Source organism: Chinchilla lanigera, unplaced genomic scaffold (genome assembly GCF_000276665.1).
Source record: "Chinchilla lanigera isolate Chin_1 unplaced genomic scaffold, ChiLan1.0 scaffold00054, whole genome shotgun sequence".
In the NCBI taxonomy this organism is placed as follows: Eukaryota; Metazoa; Chordata; class Mammalia; order Rodentia; family Chinchillidae; genus Chinchilla; species Chinchilla lanigera.
The window spans coordinates 7,981,386-7,995,946 of record NW_004955455.1 but is presented as its reverse complement, the minus strand read 5'-3'; the positions used below and the strand labels follow the sequence as shown (position 1 = coordinate 7,995,946).

The 14,561-nt window shown below is 49.6% G+C and overlaps 1 protein-coding gene across 2 annotated transcripts in view; it reads right to left on the bottom strand.

Annotated features, from left to right (window-relative positions):
- Window positions 1-3,711: 3,711 nt before the first annotated feature.
- Upb1 (ureidopropionase, beta) overlaps window positions 3,712-14,561 on the bottom strand; it is a 30,940-nt gene continuing 20,090 nt past the window's right edge. For both annotated transcript variants that reach the window (XM_005396387.1, XM_013520494.1), the window contains exons 6-10: window positions 12,750-12,919; window positions 8,545-8,626; window positions 7,148-7,190; window positions 5,613-5,767; window positions 3,712-4,067 (exon numbers count right to left, since the gene is read on the bottom strand). In XM_005396387.1, coding sequence (XP_005396444.1) covers window positions 3,984-4,067; window positions 5,613-5,767; window positions 7,148-7,190; window positions 8,545-8,626; window positions 12,750-12,919 — 534 coding nt within the window. In that variant the 3' untranslated portion in view covers window positions 3,712-3,983. The remainder of the gene's footprint in view (window positions 4,068-5,612; window positions 5,768-7,147; window positions 7,191-8,544; window positions 8,627-12,749; window positions 12,920-14,561) is intronic.

Sequence of the window (14,561 nt, the reverse complement as noted above, 5' to 3'; positions counted from 1 at the left end):
CTATTTCTGTTCAGAAAGCCCTTGCATATACCTGTGACTTCATTTTACCTATTTTGTCTTCTAGCAGAGCAAGTGCTTAACATTAGATCGTTGATCCATTTTAATTTTAGTTTAGTACATGGTGAGATATACGGGTCTAGATTCAATCTTCTGCACATGGATAGCCAGTTTTCCTGAGTACTGGGATGACAGGTATATGCCACCATGCCTGGATCCCCCTTTGATTTCTGGTTGTAATAATTTAAGTCTTCTTTTTTATTAGTCAATCTAGCTACAGGTTGTCCATTTTGTTGATTTTTTTGAAGAATAAACTTTGCTTTCATTTATCTCCTCTACTGTTTTTTCTTTCCCTCTGTTCTAATCATTTCCCTCCTTCTGCTGCTTTTGGGTTTCATTCACACATGTATGTGCTCTGAATTTGTCAGTGTGTAAAGTTTGGTTGTTGGCTTGAGATCTTTAATATAAGTTTCTTTCTTAACACTGCTTTTTATTGCATTTCGTATGTTTTGGCAGTTTTTTGTTTTTCCCCTGTGTGTCTCAAGATATTTTCTAACTTCTCCTATGATTTCCTTTCTGACTCACAGGGTGGTGCAGAGGGTGCCGCTGGGTGGGGAAGTAGCTCAGTGGAGCAGCACTTGCTTAACGTGTGCAATGCCCTGGGTTTGATCTCTGGCACCACGGAAGAAAAAAGTAGTGTGATAATTTCCACCTATTTTCAATTTTCCAGTTTTTCTGTTTGTATTGATTTCCAGGTTAAGTCCATTGTCACTGGAAAATACACACTATACAATTTTAATATTTTTAACTTACTGAGACAGTCTGGTGATTTTGCATATGGTCTATGCTCAAGAACGCTCTTTTTCCTTTTGAGTACACTATGGTTTGGCCACCCTAACCCCACTCCAGACGCCAGCAGTGAAGCTGTTTGGCTCGGCAGTAGTGTGCGCTCAGCATGTACAAGGCCTGGGTCAATCCCTAGAAGCTGCTTTATTAAAAGTAAAGCTGCGGCCTGGCAGGAAGGCTGTCTGCCAGAGCTGGAAGAACTCTGAGGACTTGTTGTCTTATAGGTGAGAAAACTGAAGAATCAAAAGGTTTTATCCAAGATTACACAGGGGCCAGTGGGCCTACAAGCCATGGACGCTGAACCAAAGCAAGTTCCCAGCCGAGAGCCTTCTCTGTGACCTCAGCAATACGCGTATAAAACCTTAACCCCAGGTTCATTCAACAAATGTGTGTTTTTGTTTTTGTTGTTTTGTTTTTTTAAAACAGGGTCTCACTATATAGTCCAAGCTGGCCTTCAACTCAAGGCAAACCTCATGCCTCAGCCTCTCGAGTGCTGGGATTACAGGCCTGTGCCACCACGCCTGGCATCAACAGATATTTCCTGAGCACTGTGTGTTCCAGGCACAAGGTCAATCCCGGAAAGACCCTCTGTGCAGGGTCTGCCTACTTTGAGATGAGCCTAACTGTTGTATGGATAATCAGTCCGACGCATTACTCATAAACGCATTAATGTGCCATTGAAACCTCTATATTTGGCTGATTACATGTTCCTTCTACAAATGAGGGGCACAAAGACTTTGGATCCAGAAAGGCCAGACAAACCCCACCCATCCACCAAAAAAAAAAGAAAAAACAAACCCTCACGATGTCTGTAGGGCTCTCTTCTATGAAAAAATAAGCTCCAAAGTGGACCCTGGACCTGTAGCTCAGGGAGGTTAAGGAAATCAGCACAGTTATGGTCAGGCAGTTGTATCGGGCTTTATCATCCAAGGGCTGTCCAGCCCTGACATGGGCTCGTTCATGCCGTGCAGTTCCTGGGCCAGGGAAGGCCTCAAGCTGCGTTCTCTGACCGGGAGCGGTGAGGGTGAAACTACAGAACACTATTCCCTCACACCCTCGTCAGCTGCTGTTTGAGGCCCAGCAGCCTGGATCTTTGCCCTGAGATTGCTGTAAGGCACTGAGCCCAGGCAGGCACTGCGCTGACGATCGCCAGGGAGCTCCCTAGCGCACCCAGTCTGTCTCACACCATGCTGTGACATAAAGCAGGGCATGCACATGGTCTGCTTTTACAAATGTGGAGGCCAAAGAGGTGACTAATCTGATATGGAAGGTGAGGACCAGCTGTAGGAGTGGAGCCAGCAGGGATGGGTGGAAGTAAGATAACGAGAGACTTAGTGCAGGAATTGCTTTGCATGATGGTGGGCGCTCATCCAGCAAGTCTGAGACCCACAGGGCAGGCCGTCAGGCAGGGCGGGATGGAGCCCGTGGACACTGGCTGGTGGCCTGTGCTACATATAAATTTCCATGGCTGCATCATGCCAGGGGCCGCCACTTTCCTCTTTACCATTCAGAATAGAGTCGCTAGTGCCTTAAATCCAACTAAATGAGAGAATTCTAGAAAACCCAGAACACAGAAAACTCATCCTTGAAGTTTCCCAGCTGGGTGTAGTGGTACACTCCTATAATCCCAGCACTCTGGGAGCCTGAGGCAGGAGGATCCCTGTGAGTTTGAGGCCAGCCTGGGCTACACAGTGAGTTCTTTCTTTTTTTGTACTGGGAATCAAACTCATGACCTCAGGCTTGCTAGGCAAGCATTTATGCCACTGAGCTATATCTCCAGCCCCATACACAGGGAGTTCAAGGCCAGCCTGGACTACACAGTGAGACCTTGTCTCAAAAAAAATTTTTTTTCCCTCTTCTGGAACCATTTCTGGCACCACAATCTGCATTAGTCAGACCCAGTGAGAAAGAGTGCCAGTGGGATTTGTTGCAAGGAATTGAAGCCAGTGATTGAGGGGTTGGTTAGACAAGGCCAACCCAAGGGCAGGCTATCAGGGGAGCAGGCTGGAACTCTCCTCAGGGGCTAGAGTGCTGTCTGCTCCCATGGAATCCAGTCTGCTTTTTAGATTGAGTCAGGCCTGCCCAGGTTATATGATAATTTCACCTTCTTAGTCAACTAGCTATGGACTTGAATCACATCTATAAAATACGGGCAATCTATAAAATACCAGCACATAGGCTAGGTGTGGAGGTGAAACCCTATAAGCCCAGCTACTCAAGAGGCTGAGGCAGGAAGATTATAAACTGGAGGCCAGGTAGGGCAACTAAGTGAGACCTTGTCTCAAAATTTTAAAAGGGCTGGTGTATATCTCAGTGGTGGTAAACTTGCTTAGCATGCACGAGACCTGGGGTTCAATTCCAGTGCCACAAAAACAAAACAAAACTCACAAACCTGGGCATGTTTCTGTGTACTGGCAGTCTCAGCTACTCAGGAGGCCGAGACAGGAGAATTTCTTGAACTTAGGAGTTCAAGGCCAGCCTAGGCAATAAGCCAGGGACTGTAGTCAAGCCAAGTGGACACACCTGCAGCCATGCTCTAGGCTTTGTCACTGCAGCTACCCTCACCCTTTTCCAGTTTTTACACAGATGCTCATGCTGACCCTCAAGCTGCTGATGGCAAATTCGCTCTAACCTCCTCTGTTGTTGAGGCAGGGTTTTTCTATGTAGTTCAGATTGGCCTTGAACTCACTATGTAGCCCAGGCTGGCCTCAAACTCATAGCAATTCTCCTGCCTCAGCCTCCCAAGATTCTAGACGTGTTCCATTACACCCAGCCCATCTAATTTCAAACTCACCAGCTCGCAGTACCTGGGTATTTTTTAAAAAGCAAGGTGGAAGTCATATAACATAAAATGAAACACGTAAAGTGTATGATCCAGTGGTACTTTATACATCTGCAATGCTGTGCAACCCTATCACCTCTATCTAACCCCAAAGCATTACCACTGCTCCAAGAAGAAACCTTATACCCATCTAGCAGTCATTCCCCATCCCAGTTCCCCTTGCCTGAGCACTGAAAAACCCATCTGGGCCACATCCTGATCAGGCAGATCTTGAATACACGAAGCTTGCCCCGTGTGCGCCTCTACAGGGGGAAGAGGCACCCTCCCCGACAGCCAGGGCAGGAAGGGGTGCAGCCAGCTACTCTTTCACAATGTGGGGGTTGTAGTCGGGTTTGACAGCTTCAGCAAGCTCCCGGGCATACATCTCATATCTCCCGGTCATCTGAAAACAAAACACAGGTGTACTTTGGAGGTTCCTGTTTTATAGTCACTTGTCATTTTTTCACTACCACCTCTTGCCACTGGGGGGCAGCCATGGGACAGGAATGCATAGACGAGGCTCCTTGACAGGTCAATTTCAGACTATGAGGAGCAATCCCAGGGTGACCTCCTGGCGCTGATTTCAGCGAGGTTCATAGATGGCTCATACATCCCAGCCCAACTTGCTGTGACCTCTGACACATGTCCATCCCAGAGATGTGGTCTTCCCTGAGGCAGGAGGGATGTCTTATGGGCCTGCAGAACCCTAGAAGAGTGGCCTAAGGCCCAGGCAGGGTAGCGACCTACTCCAGGTCACCAGCTATGAGAGGAGAAGGCTAGGAACTTGAACCTGGTTTCCTGGCTGAGTCTGCCTGCTCCACATGGGGTGTCACAGATCCAGACAGAGACGAGACGGGGCTGGAAAGCCCACCGGGGTGCTCATTCATGCCTTCCCTCCTTCCAAAAGCCTCAGTATAAGCTCATCCCATCACCACAGCTGGGAAGGTTTCTGCTCCAAGACTATCACTCTGCTTATTGTTCCTGGTGACACTTGTTAGAAGTGTTGGCCAGTGTTCCTGGCTACAGCTTCTGATTTAGGTGGAATCAATCTTGCATTGATACGAGCTGCTCAAGAGGAGTGACGTGTCGGGAGCTTTTCTCACGGGCAATGCCTTGCTTACCTGAGGTGTGATCCAGGATCTATGCTTTGGCAAGCCGGGAAGCAAAGCTTAGAGCCCATCTCTGGCTCTTCATACTAGGTAAAAGTCATTCGGTTATAACAATGTGACACTCCTTTGCTGTGTGGTTTGTTTATGAATGGGTCTCAGTTGGTGGCAATACTGATAGACACGAATACAACTCCCACAGATGGGAGCCCTTCCAGGTGGCCCCGGGCCTTGGCTACCATTGTCCCACCCCAGGAAGGCAGGTACTGATACAGCTCTGACTCCTGACGTCACAGGGCATTTGGTCTCAAAGGCAGCATAGAGCCTACAAATTAAGCCTCTTATTTTACAACTGGGAGCCCTACGGTCCGGGAGCAGAAGGCGCTTACTTAGGGTGACCAAGCAAGGCAAAGACAGAGCCAGCCTAGATCCCATTTCTCTGAGTGACCCATTTCCCTCTATTGTCAAGGCCTAGACTGTGGAGCCTGGCTGCAGGCAGAACCAGACGCGCACATTTATCTTGTGATAAGTGCAAATGCCTGGAAAGGAAAAAGGATTACAGAAGCCAATCCACTCTATTCTCTGGACAAATGAAATTGAGATTAATTTGTTTGAAGGCGCCTAGAATCTAAATCAGATGAGAGGGGAATTTATTGAAGCCTGCCATCAGCAGGGAGGCAGGGACTGGCTGTCTGCTCACCATGGAACCTTTGGGTGGGGAGGGGGCATCTCCTATACGCTGTCTCTGAAGGCAAACCCCACAACTTTGGTTACCGGTCCTGCAGGAAGGATGGGGGACCAAAGTAGAGAAGCAGGGGCACAGAAGGGGTCTCAGGCCTTACCTTGAAGGTCCAGAGATCACTCATCTGGCGACAGAGGTTGAGGTCGAGTTCAGTGACCAGCAGCCCGTCCCGGTTACGGGAGAGCCCAGGAGTCCGGCTGCCGTCGGGGGCTGTCACATAGCTGGAGCCATAAAAGTAGCCAAAGTCCTGATGAGCTGTAAGGAGCAAAGGGAAACAGATGTGAGTTGTAATAGACACAGTGTAGGCTCTGCAGAAGGGCAGGCACATGCAGAGCCGCTCAGGACAAGGCATCCACAGCATCCCCCCTCCACAGCGCCTGCCAAGTGCTGGGGCTAGAAGGGCTTGTGTTCTTCCTCAGGCCTGAAGGCCCAGCAGACAGTTGCAAAGGTCACCCTTGCATCACTCCCCTCTGCTGAGAAAATTTCTAAAGGTCATGCAGTAGAGGTGTTGGCCCTTCATTCTCAACATCAAGCACTCACACCCCAAGGGAATCACAGGGCTCTGGGGGCTTCCTGTGTGACTTACTTCCTGTGGTGGCCCTCCTGGGTAAACGGAAACTGCTCACCTCCTACCTCCACGCCTCAGGCCCCTCACCAGTCACAGGGTGTTAACAACCACGCTAAAAGCTTGTGAGGAAGAGGTGGGTACAGGGCGGGGCCTATCTGGCGCAGGGCCAGATATTGATTTTCCAGCTAGTTCTGTACCTCCATGGCAAAGACTGGGGTTGAGAATTTGTGAATCTGGGGTGCAACCTGTGGCCTTCTGACAGGGACCTGGCACCCCCTTCAGGAAATGTTTTCTTCGGAAACATCTGCTCAGTATCCACCATATTCCTGGGAAGTGACAGCCCAAGCCAATTCAAACCCCACCTCAGTGAGAGGGGCATCCTTCCTTGTCACATCTCAGCCAGAGAGGTGGGACCTGGGGGTGCAGGATTGCCAGCAGAGGGCTGGGGATTCCTGTCCTCAGGTCAAAGTAAGCTGTGGACACCAGAAATCCAAGACTATCCATGCCGACTCTAGGGCATTTGTGTACCAGGGGTGAGGGAAGGGAACAAGGAGAAAGGAAAAGAGGGAGGTTTGCAGGTTAAGTGCCAGCACATCCCCTTTTTGGGGAGCTCACATAGGGGAGCGCTCCTTCAACTCCTCTCTGGTCCATCTTTTTTTTTTGTCATTTTTGAGGTAGGGTCTCGCTATGCAGTTCAGGCTGGCCTTGAGCTCACTCTGTAGCCCAGGCTGGTCTCGAACTCCCAACGTTCCTTCTGACTCAGCCTCCCGAGTGCTGGGATTATAGGCATGCGCCACCACGCCCGGCTGGTCCATCTTCTTGCCAGTTCTCGGGGAGGGAGTGAGGCCAATCCAATTCCCACTCTACGCCCATTTGGGGAATGAAGTGGTTACAACCCCAGGACTTTGCTCCCAGTCAGTCAGATTCCAGCACTAGGAACAATAAAGCAGAGGGGCATCAGTGCCTCCTCCTGGGTCCCAGACACAGGCCCTGGGGCAGACGCTGCCCAGAGGAAGGGGGTGAAGGGGAAGATGAGGCCCACTGCCACCAGCACTCACGGGACATACCTTTCTTTCCGTCTCCCGAGGTAAACTCGTTGGGGAAATGTTCCTGTGGAGTAACAACAAGGTAAGAGGAACCTGTAGGTGGCACCACCATGACATTCATCGCAGATCCCTTAGCCAGAGCAAGAGCAGCAAGCAGCATCGGCTGAGAAGTGCTCCGAGTGAATGGAAACATCTGTACTCGCTGGGCAATCACTTGTTAAATGTCCCACTGAGCACCCAGCATTGGGCAGGCAGCGGGGAATTTGGCAAGCAGGGTAAAGATCTGGATTTTGCCTCTGTAGTGTTTATAGTGTGGGAAGAAAGACCCCGGGTACTGATCGCTTCTCAAGGCTGTGGGAGGCTTGGAAGGCTGGCCTGCCTCAAGAAGTAAGACCCCAGCCTGGGCTCTGTGAAAGGAAGAAGTGGGTAGGGAAGTCCACACATTGTTTTTTAATATTTTCCCAAAGCTTGATGGGAAGTACGTGTCAAGCGGTGCTGTGGGTCACAGAGACTAAATAGCACACTGGGTTTTGCCCGGACACAGTGCTGCATGCCTGTAATCCCGGCGCTGAGGGAGGCTGAAGCAGAAGGATCGCAAATTTAAGACCCACACGGGCAATTCAGGGCTGGGAATGTAGCTCAGTGGTACAGTACCCCTGGGTTCAAGCCTCAGTACAGAAAAATGAACAAACAAACAAACACCACCAGCAGCAAAAACAAAACAATCACTGGGTTTAGGTTGGGAGAAATCAGAATCAGTGTGAAAACCTTGGTTCTCTCGTATTGATCAGATGCTCCGATCAGAGTTTGATATTCAGTTAGAAAACATAAGGAAGAGAGTTAATTATGCAAATAAACGCACCGTGTTTGGCGGTCAAAGCTGTTTAAGCGAATGGGCTCCACCAATGGGGGAAGTTAAGAAACTGGACAGCAGGACACCATGCCTGTAATCCCAGCTTAAAGGGAGGCTGAGGCAGAAGAATTGTGAGGTGAAGGCTAGCCTGGGCAACTAGGGAAGGCCCTGCATCATCAGCAAATTAAAAAGGGCTTAGGATAAAGCCCAGTGGCACAGTGCTTGCCCAGCCTGTGCAAGGCTCCAGGTTTGGTCCCCAGTACCACACGAAATAAATACACACATACACGGAGGGGGGAGGGGAGCGGGGAAAGGAGGAAAGACAAACTGGATACTGGGAAGTGAGAGTGAAAAACTGTAAATCGAAGACTCTTCCAGGATGATTTTAGTTAAAGATAGAACAAAAGTAACAGATCAAGTCAGTGTTTCCACTTCTGGGACCCTAGAATTGGTGGCACGCGCACACAAGGGACAGGGAAAAGACACATGATCATGTGGCCCTGTGTTATGTCCCTGCCAGGGTCTCCAGGCAGTAGTGGTTCTCAACCAGACCTCAGGGACTTACCTGGCCCACACGGTTAATGGCACAAGTGAAGCAGTGATTGGCAATTGCTGCGTTTCTGGCCTCAATTGGCCAGAAGGACTCACTGTAAGAGAAGGACAGGAGGAATCAGGATGCCAGCTCTCAGCCAGACTCTGAATGGTCAGGCTGAGCTGCAGCCGGGCCGCCGGCCTTCCCTGGCCTGCGGTGGGGACAGCCAGGGAGACCTACTGTACCCATGGGTCTCCGCAGACCTGCAAGCAGACCTGCTTGTCCTCAGCACCTGGTTTAAGCCTAAGCAGCCTTTCAGGGAGGCCCCGCTATAGGCAGAAGCCGTGTGTCTACCAGAACAGTCAGACTGCCCGGAATCAGCGCCTCATCCCGACCTTGTTTTCTGCTCCCAAACTCCCTCAGAAGGAGACTACGCAGAAGGACTGAACGATCAGGATGTGAAGCTCCACGTGGCAGGAGTTCCGTAGCTGTCACTGTGCTGCCTTCTTCCCTCCTCCTGGGAGTCCACTTTCCAGCTGGCCTGGGCAGAACTCTGGTAAATGTCAGAGGGGAGCTGCGGGGCTGGTGAGCTTGTGCTTGACCTCCTGTGAGGGCTGCACATGCACTTTCTCAGCCCTACCCCTAACTCTCCTACCCTATCTTGCCAAAAAAAAAAAAAAAAAAAAAAAAAAGTTCCAAAGGGCAGAATTCAGCCAGAGTAAACTAGAAAAGAATTTAGGTAATGGTGTGTGTGTTGGGGGGTCACACTGTGCAGCAGAATTACTGCCTCTGAGCTGATTCTTGCTTCTCAGGACCTTTCTATTTTCATCCTCTGAACCTTCCATCTTCAAGCAGAGGCTCCCTCTTCCCTTACTGGCATCCGCTGAGTTGTGGGCCTTCCTTGGTCCAGCACCCACCGAAGGAGAGCACAGCGGGAGACCTCACCTCAGCGAGGGAGCCTGTCTTTCCCAGCCCACATGGAGCTCACTGGGCCTTCTGGTCACTGATTAGCTTTCATCCCAGGAATGACACCATTAAGATTCTAGATCGGCCGAACCAATGCCCACTTAGAAACACTGAGTGACGGGGAGCAAATGCCCTGGAATCTTCCTTCCTGTCAGCATGCACCTGGTTTAAACCATGGAGTGGGTGGAGGGGGTGTGTGCTTGTCACAAGTCTGATTCTCAGGAGGATTCATGAGTCTGGAAAAGGATAAAAGAAAAAAAAAAAACAAGGGCTTGATTGAGGGGACTCATTTTGCTTTTTTTTCCCCCTCAACTGCTAAGCCAAGCTGACAAAACTTTTAAGAAAGGATTTTTACAGAAATACACTGTAGATGACATTTTCAGGAATTAAATAGACACTTGTGGAACAGCTGCCATAAAACATCGCTCTTGCAATTCTCCAGGGACGTGTTCTGCGTAGGACTCAAACCCCCAGCTGGAAATAAAATGTACGCTCTCAAAACCACTAAGGGAAAGAAAGCTGGAGGTTTCGTGAGAGTCCAACGTGTGCGGGTTTTGATGCAGGGACAGGGGTAACATATTCCCAGTGTAACATACACAAATCCCTAAAAATAATCACAGTGGGAAGGCAAAACGCACCAAGGACATGGGACGGCGACCTTCTGATGAATGAACAAAGCAGAAATATTCAGCTACTCGGGCTGTGCTGGGTACACCCTGGGACTGTCAGGGTGACTCAATGAATCAAAAAGCCCTTCCAGTCTTTTGTGGGTTTAGAACTGTGGGACACAAAGATAAGTGAAGATACCCTGCTAACCTGCACTGCAGGCATGATGTGCCTGACAGGGAGGGCAAAAGATATCAGAGAAGGAGCTGGACGGTTCTGGAAGTTGTGATCTACTGTGGGTTTCCCCCATCCCCCCGGCATTGTGCTTAAAAACACCATCAATTCTGCGAGTAATTTTTTAAAAAATCACCCAAATCTCACCACCCCCATAAACCACCTGTTATCATTTTTCCATACTCCATGACCATCTCTGCCCATAGTACAAAAAATTCTACAGAGTTCTGACCACAGCCTAGATACACGTCTTTTTATGGCTCATAGGCCTTTGTCATGATGCCGCATTATCTTCGTAATGACTCTGTAGTGGCAATAACCCATGGAAGAGATGGGCTGAGATTTCCTTAACCCTGATGTTTTTCTTGTTACCATAAACATGTCATACGCACAGACGTGTCCTCCTCTTACATCACTTCCTCAGGCTGTGGTTCTGGGAGTGTCTTTATCTGTCACAGGACATGAACAAGTTAGGCGTTCATGAAACACTCCGCTTTCCCAGAGGCCTGTGACAGCTTTTACTGTCAGCCTCACCACACCCTTGAAAGCAGAGGGTTGGACAATTCTTGGCTGCGGAAGGAAAATCAATCATTTTTAAAAAGCCTGATAAGCTGCCAGGACACAAGCGCTTATGTCCATATTATACTGGGGTGCTTCTGTTTGCTTAATTGGGGCTAATAAAAGCCTAAGATAGCAGGGTCTGGAAGAGCCTCTACACCCACGCAGTGAGGTGGCCATTTGGGTCTGTGGCCAGAAGCCAGTTCAGGCTCAGATGCCCGGGGGTTGGGCTTCCAGTTTCTCTCCTGATCCCTGTCCGGAAGACAGAGCTGTTAGCATGTCTTACACATAAATGGCCAAAGGGATATTTGGGAGGACCAAGGTTTTGCATAGGCAGAGTGGCTGGATGACCAGTAATCACCTTGCCTCAAAACCACCAATGGAGCCCAGCATAACCCCAGCACTTGGGAGGCTGTGGCAGGAGGATCACTGCAAGTTCGAGACCAGCCTGGGCTATACAGTGAGCTCAAGGCCAGCCTGAACCGTATAGAAAGACCCCATCTCAAAAAGACAAAAAAAAAAACAAAAAAACAAAACAAAATTAAAAAACCCCAGTGGACACTGTTACTGGTACTCAAGCCATTATGAGATCCTGGTATATTTTCTGAGAGAAAACCCTAAGGACGATCGAAGCCTTGATTTTTTACTTCTACCCAACAGCACAGACAAGGCAGCGGACCTGAGGCAAGAGACTGGGGGCTCCATTCTGACCTGAGTAGGAACCTGCTGTGCAAACTCAAGCACAGGGCATGTCACTTGAGAGAGAGAGCGGGGCGCCATGTGTAAAAGAAACGGTAAACATCACATTCTGACATCTAAGACAGAACCAGACTAAGATTTTGTTGAGAGTTAGAAGCACACAGGTGTGGGCCAGCAGAGAACTTGAAGCTGCACGCCAGACTTCCCTCCACTGCCCTCTAACCCTGTGCCTAGCCCTGACCAATCAGGGCCGTGGACAGCAGAAGCCAGCACCTCTTGCGGCAGCCCCTCTTCCTGCCTGGGAAGGAGTGAGTTGGGGAGAAAAATGTTTCCACAGATTTCTAGAGTTCTGTTACTTGTAATGATGCGAAGCTGGAAACCACCCAAATGCTCAGCTGTAGGGGAAGCGCGGATCAGCACAAGGACAGTCATGCAAAGGCTTGGGGAAGCGCGGATCAGCACAAGGACAGTCATGCAAAGGCTCTCTAAAGCTCACTTGCTGCCCTTACTAGATGAGGGGTCCTGTGGGTCCTGCCCAGGAACCCAGGAACTTGGAAGCCGCCTGGTCCACCCTCACCCAGCACTGCCTTAACCGGAGCAGCTGAACCTTAACACCCAAACACTTGTTGTTAGGTGTCACTAGGGAAACTATTTCATTGGCTAAAAATAAGTTTCTGGGACTGATCTCTTAAGCATCCTGTGGGCTCCAGCCCATCACCTGCTCCTTGCCTCACCTGGCTGTGTGTTCCCTGGCTGGATGCTGCAGGCTCCATGTGCAAGAATCCAGAGCCCTCTGTCCAGGAGCTAATGCTAGCCAGATACCTACTGTGCTCCCAGACTGAGAAGGAGGACTTTCTGCATCTCGGTGATCATGCAGGAGGTGGTGGTATTATTTTCATTTCAAAGCTCAGAATCATAGCAAAGGCTGATGGCTCACAGTAGAGTGAGCAGCTCTTTGGGGATCAGAAGTTATGTCATTTTGAGAATCCTTTTCACTAAAAGGCTGGTTACATGTGAACTGTACAAGCACAGGGCTCTGATCTGTTAAGACATTCTGATAGCCACATCTGACTGTCGCAGTTTATAAACCCCACCTCTGAGTCCTACATCATGGCCTTGGGTCTGACATGGTGGATGGGCCCCAGGGAGCCCCCACATCCTGCCCACCGAGTCACCTGAGTGCGCCGATGGTGGCCGAGGGGTTGAAGATGATCTCTGCCCCGTTGATGCTGTACATAAGCCAGTTGAGGGGGTGGTGCCGCCCATAACAGATGTTCACTGCAATCCTCCCAAACTGTGTCTGGAACACGGGGTGGCCCAGGTTTCCCTCCATGTAGTAAGTTGACTGAGAAAAAAAACAACAACAACACAGAAGGCTGTTACATGGATGCCTCAGCACTGTAGGAATTTCTCTTTCCTTAGACTCAGCAGAAAACATGAAATATCACCAGTAGTCCAAAAGTAACACTCTTGGGTGTGACTTGAAATCACAGAATTTCAGGAGGTTAAATGATATGCATATACAAGTCTAGACACAGAAATAAACCAACTCCATGGGGATGTCACTGTGGCTTGAGGCGTTTATCCCTAATCTCCTTTGTGATGTGTCCAAAACCCCCAAAGTAACTTTCTGTGGTATTTCCAGACTAGACTATGGGGGTGCGGTTCAATCACAGAGCAAGTAAAGGTGGGGGTCTGCCTGATGTTAACAGGAGTTGGTCGAAATCCTCAGCAAGTATGTGTTCTTTTATGAAAGTATGTGTTAGAGTTGCAGGGACTCAGATTCATCCAGAGGAAGCTTCTAGAAAACACTGTCCCGCTACTGGGGCTGGGACTTGGCCACAGGGCAGCCAGGGGGGACTCCATTCTCTTATCCCTGCCTCTCTGCCTGGCCAGCCCTGGAAACTTCCTCAGAGACAGCTCCCAGGGAGAGTAGAGGCTCACGGGGTCCCACACAGATCCACTCCCGGAGCCTTTTCCCAATTCCTCTTCATTTCAAAACTGACCAGGCGCAGGCAGCACAGGATGTACCATGTGTAGACACCGGAGCAGACCTGCTGCACTGAGGGCAGCCCTGCGCGATCTGCAGGGAGTTAAAGATTAATCCAAGGGTAAACAGCAAGGGGCATGTCTGCCCGCCCCCGCCGCCAACTGTTACTGAGAAACACTGGGTTCTTCTCTCGCCCCGGGAACCCCATTTGGCTCTGTAGATGGTTTCTCATCCTTAGCACCAGCCTAAGCAGAGCCAGCCCCCCATGATCAGAGAAAGGATAAAGGACAGGGGATAGCACAACCTGAACAACGGTACTCACTTGAAGATCAAGTTCAGAGTTAATCTTGGACATTAGGTGTAGTTTATTTCCCTCCTTTAAACATCCACCCCTCCCCTCCACCTCACCCACTTGTGAATTGGCATTAGCCACAGTAGCCTTCCAACTTACGACCTGATCACAGACATAACAAAATCCCATGTAACACACAGGTACGCAGACAGGCACATTAACCTCCTGGCACCCAACACGTGGACATGGGCCAACTCAGACTGGGTACAGTGGTGCACGCCTATAACTCCAGCACTCTGGGAGGCTGAGGCAGGAGGATGGCAAGCTGGAGCCCAGCCTGGGCAAGTGAGACCCTGTCTCAAAATTTAAAATTTAAAAAGATCTGTGGACATAGCTCAGTACAAAGCCATGGATTCATACCCTAGCACTACAAAAACAAAACAAAACAAACAAAAAACAGGAATCATGTAAGCCATGGACAAGGAATACCACCTTCCCAAATGGCATTTGGTCATGGTCAGCTGGGAGGCCAAAGCCTAAAAGGGGCCACAGGAATCGTTTCACATTTCTCCACTATTTATTTTGGTTTTAATTTATGTATCACTTACTTTAAAGGAGAATGTCAAAAAACCAAGTCAGGTTACAGTAAAAAAACAAACAAGGGATGGGGATTTAGCTCAGCGTCACAGCGCCTGCCTGGCAAGC